This window comes from Rhinopithecus bieti, unplaced genomic scaffold (assembly GCF_001698545.2).
Source record: "Rhinopithecus bieti isolate Rb0 unplaced genomic scaffold, ASM169854v2 scaffold_64300, whole genome shotgun sequence".
Taxonomy (NCBI): domain Eukaryota; kingdom Metazoa; phylum Chordata; class Mammalia; order Primates; family Cercopithecidae; genus Rhinopithecus; species Rhinopithecus bieti.
This window is the reverse complement of record NW_016824221.1, coordinates 13235-16132: the sequence shown is the minus strand read 5'-3', so window position 1 is coordinate 16132 and position 2898 is coordinate 13235. Positions and strand designations below refer to the sequence as shown.

At 39.5% G+C, this 2898-nt stretch overlaps 1 protein-coding gene across 1 annotated transcript in view; it reads right to left on the bottom strand.

Annotated features, from left to right (window-relative positions):
* LOC108522105 (leucine-rich repeat-containing protein 37A3-like) overlaps nucleotides 1-2898 on the bottom strand; it is a 32462-nt gene that overhangs the window by 19003 nt on the left and 10561 nt on the right. Inside the window, exons 4-5 of the mRNA XM_017862194.1 lie at nucleotides 2583-2654; nucleotides 1872-1952 (exon numbers count right to left, since the gene is read on the bottom strand). Of these exons, the coding sequence (XP_017717683.1) occupies nucleotides 1872-1952; nucleotides 2583-2654 (153 nt within the window). The remainder of the gene's footprint in view (nucleotides 1-1871; nucleotides 1953-2582; nucleotides 2655-2898) is intronic.

Sequence of the window (2898 nt, the reverse complement as noted above, 5' to 3'; positions counted from 1 at the left end):
AAAAAAAAAAAAAAAAAAAAAAAGTTTACTGAATAAACAAACGACATTTTGTTTATATGTCAATAAAATGAATAAATTCATTTCGATGAGAATTTTTATTCCAAAATGCTGCAATCTATTTTCTTTTAATTCTTTTCAGTGAACAAGAAAAGAAAAGAAATAGGAAGAAATAAAAGAAAATCAGCCTTTACATTAACCCAAGAATCATCACTTTTGCAGAAATTATAAAAATAATAATAATTACAGTGAGTATCTATTGGGCTGCTAGGTGTTTGTGATCGGCATTTCACATTTAATCCTCACAACAACTTTATGTGCTAGATATTATTGCCCTATTTTATAAATGAGGAAACTGAGGTTACACAACTTGTCCTAGGTCACCAAGCTATTAAGAAGCTAAACTGCTGGGTGCGGTGGCTCACGCCTGTAATCCTAGCACTTTAGGAGGCTGAGGCAGGCAGATCACCTGAGGTCGGGAGTTCAAGACCAGCCTGACCAACATAGAGCAACCCCATCTCTACTAAAAATACAAAATTAGCCGAGTGTGGTGGCGCATGCCTGTAATCCCAGCTACTAGGAGACTGAGGCAGGGGAATCGCTTGAACCTGGGAGGTGGAGGTTGCGGTGAGCCAAGATCGTGCCATTGCACTACAGCCTGGGCAATAAGAACAAAACTCCATCCCCCCCCACAAAAAAAAAAAAAAAAAAGAAAAGAAAAGAAAAGAAAAGAAAGAAAGGAGAAGCAAAGCTGTAATCTGAACTCATGTGCTTAATCTATAGGAAGAAAAAGGGTTTACTTTAACCTTACGGGTTTTTACATTTTTCTTTTCTTTCTTTCTCTTTCTTTCTTCATTTCCCTCCCTCCCTTCCTTCTTTTGAGTCAACATTTCCATTTATTGGCCGGGCATGGTGGCTCATGCCTGTAATCCCAGCACTTTGGGAGGCCGAGGAGGGCGGATCATCTGAGGTCAGGAGTTCCAGACCAGCCGGACCAACGTGGTAAAACCCCATCTCTGTCAGAGTCTCGCTCTACCACCCAGGCTTGAGTGCCATGGCATGACCTCAGCTCACTGCAACCTCCGCCTCCCGGGTTCAAGCGATTCTCCTGCCTCAGCCCCTTGAGCAGCTGGGATTACAGGCACCTGCCACCATGCCCAGCTAATTTTTGTATTTTTAGTAGAGACGGGGTTTCACCACGTTGGTCAGGCTGGTCTCAAACTCCTGACCTCAGGTGATCCACCAACCTTGGTCTCCCAAAGTGCTGGGATTACAGGCATGAGCCACCACCACGCCCAGCCTTCATTTATTTTTTGTAACTTCTATTTTAGGTTTAGGGGTACATGTGCAGGTTTCTAATACAGGTAAATTGCATATCACAGGGGTCTGGTGTACAGATCATTTTGTCACCCAGGTAATAAGCATAGTACACAATAGGTAGCTTTTTGATTCTCACCCTCCTCCCACCTGCCACGGGAACAACAGCTCCCCGGTACCTGTTGTTCCTTTCTTTGTCCATATGTACTCAATGTATAGCTCCCACTTATAAGTGAGAACATGTGGCTCCCAAAGTGCTGGGATTACAGGCCTGAGCCACCCCACCCAGCAACAAGGCTAATTTGAGGGTCACTTGTTTGATGCCTTTTCTTGCCCATGCCAAAGGTCAGAACTAGCACAAGCAGAGCAGGTCATATATAAGCTATGTACGTCTCTTGGCCTCTTTGTACCTTAGTTTCCCCATTTGAGAAAAATGAATGGATCTTAAGACATACTTTTCAGAGTTCATAATGGGATTATACCCAGCTAACCAATAATTGTATGTATTTTTATACATAAATAGTTGTTTACATGTATTCATCTTCTATTTCACTTACAACTTGTGTAAAAACTGCATTCCGTGCCAGGCCTGAAATGTTCCAAAGCTCAGTTCTGCGAGTAAATTGCAACGAAGATTTCTACAAAAGAAGACACAAGCCAAAAGAAAAAAAAATTTCAGAACATTTATCATTTGTTGTGATTCTAATTTATATAGGATGGAACATAACCCTAATCCTTTCTCTATGCACTAAGGAAATCTCACTGTGGAAGATACTGGCTTATGATTTATACCTTAGCATTGCACATGTGGTGCATTAGCTGCAAAACAGTGAATGCTCAGTAAATACCTGTGATAAGTGATCTTTATTTCTCTAGAACAGGATTTCACAACTTCAGTGCCATCGACATTTTGGACTCTATAACTGTTTGCTGTGGGCATTTGTCTTGTGCCTTGGAGGATGTTTAGCAGCATCCCTGGCCTCTGCGCACTAGATGCCAGGAGCACACTCAGTTTTGTCAACCAAAACTGTATCCAGACATTACCAAATGTCACCTGAGTACAAAATCACACCAGTTGAGAACCACTGCTCTCTCATGATTCACTATGATCTTTGTAATTCTCACACTAATCTTTGCTAGAGACAAAAAGGATTTGCTGTATAATTTTAGTAGCTTCCTACTGGTAAAATTTTAATCATATTTCAAAGAGGTTTACAATTAAGTTTTAAAAAAATTCCAAATGTAATCAAGTGATATTTGTAACTTACAGATATTGCAAAAATGGTAGTGGTTCAAATGTATGTCTTTCAACAAACTGTATTTTATTGCAGGATAAATCTCTAGGAAAAAGTAAAAGAAAAATATTGCCTTGATTAGTTATTAGAGGTTGATTAGTATGAATAATAGCAAGAGTTTAGAATAATATTGAATACACATTTTTCATCTCAAGTCTAAATGTCTCGACTTGTGTTTGAACTTTCCAGAGCTCCTAACCCTGCCCATACCTCTCCTAGAGTCTCACCTTCATGGTTTTCATAAATAGAATACACATCTTTTTTTTTTTTTTTTTTTTTTTTTTTTTTT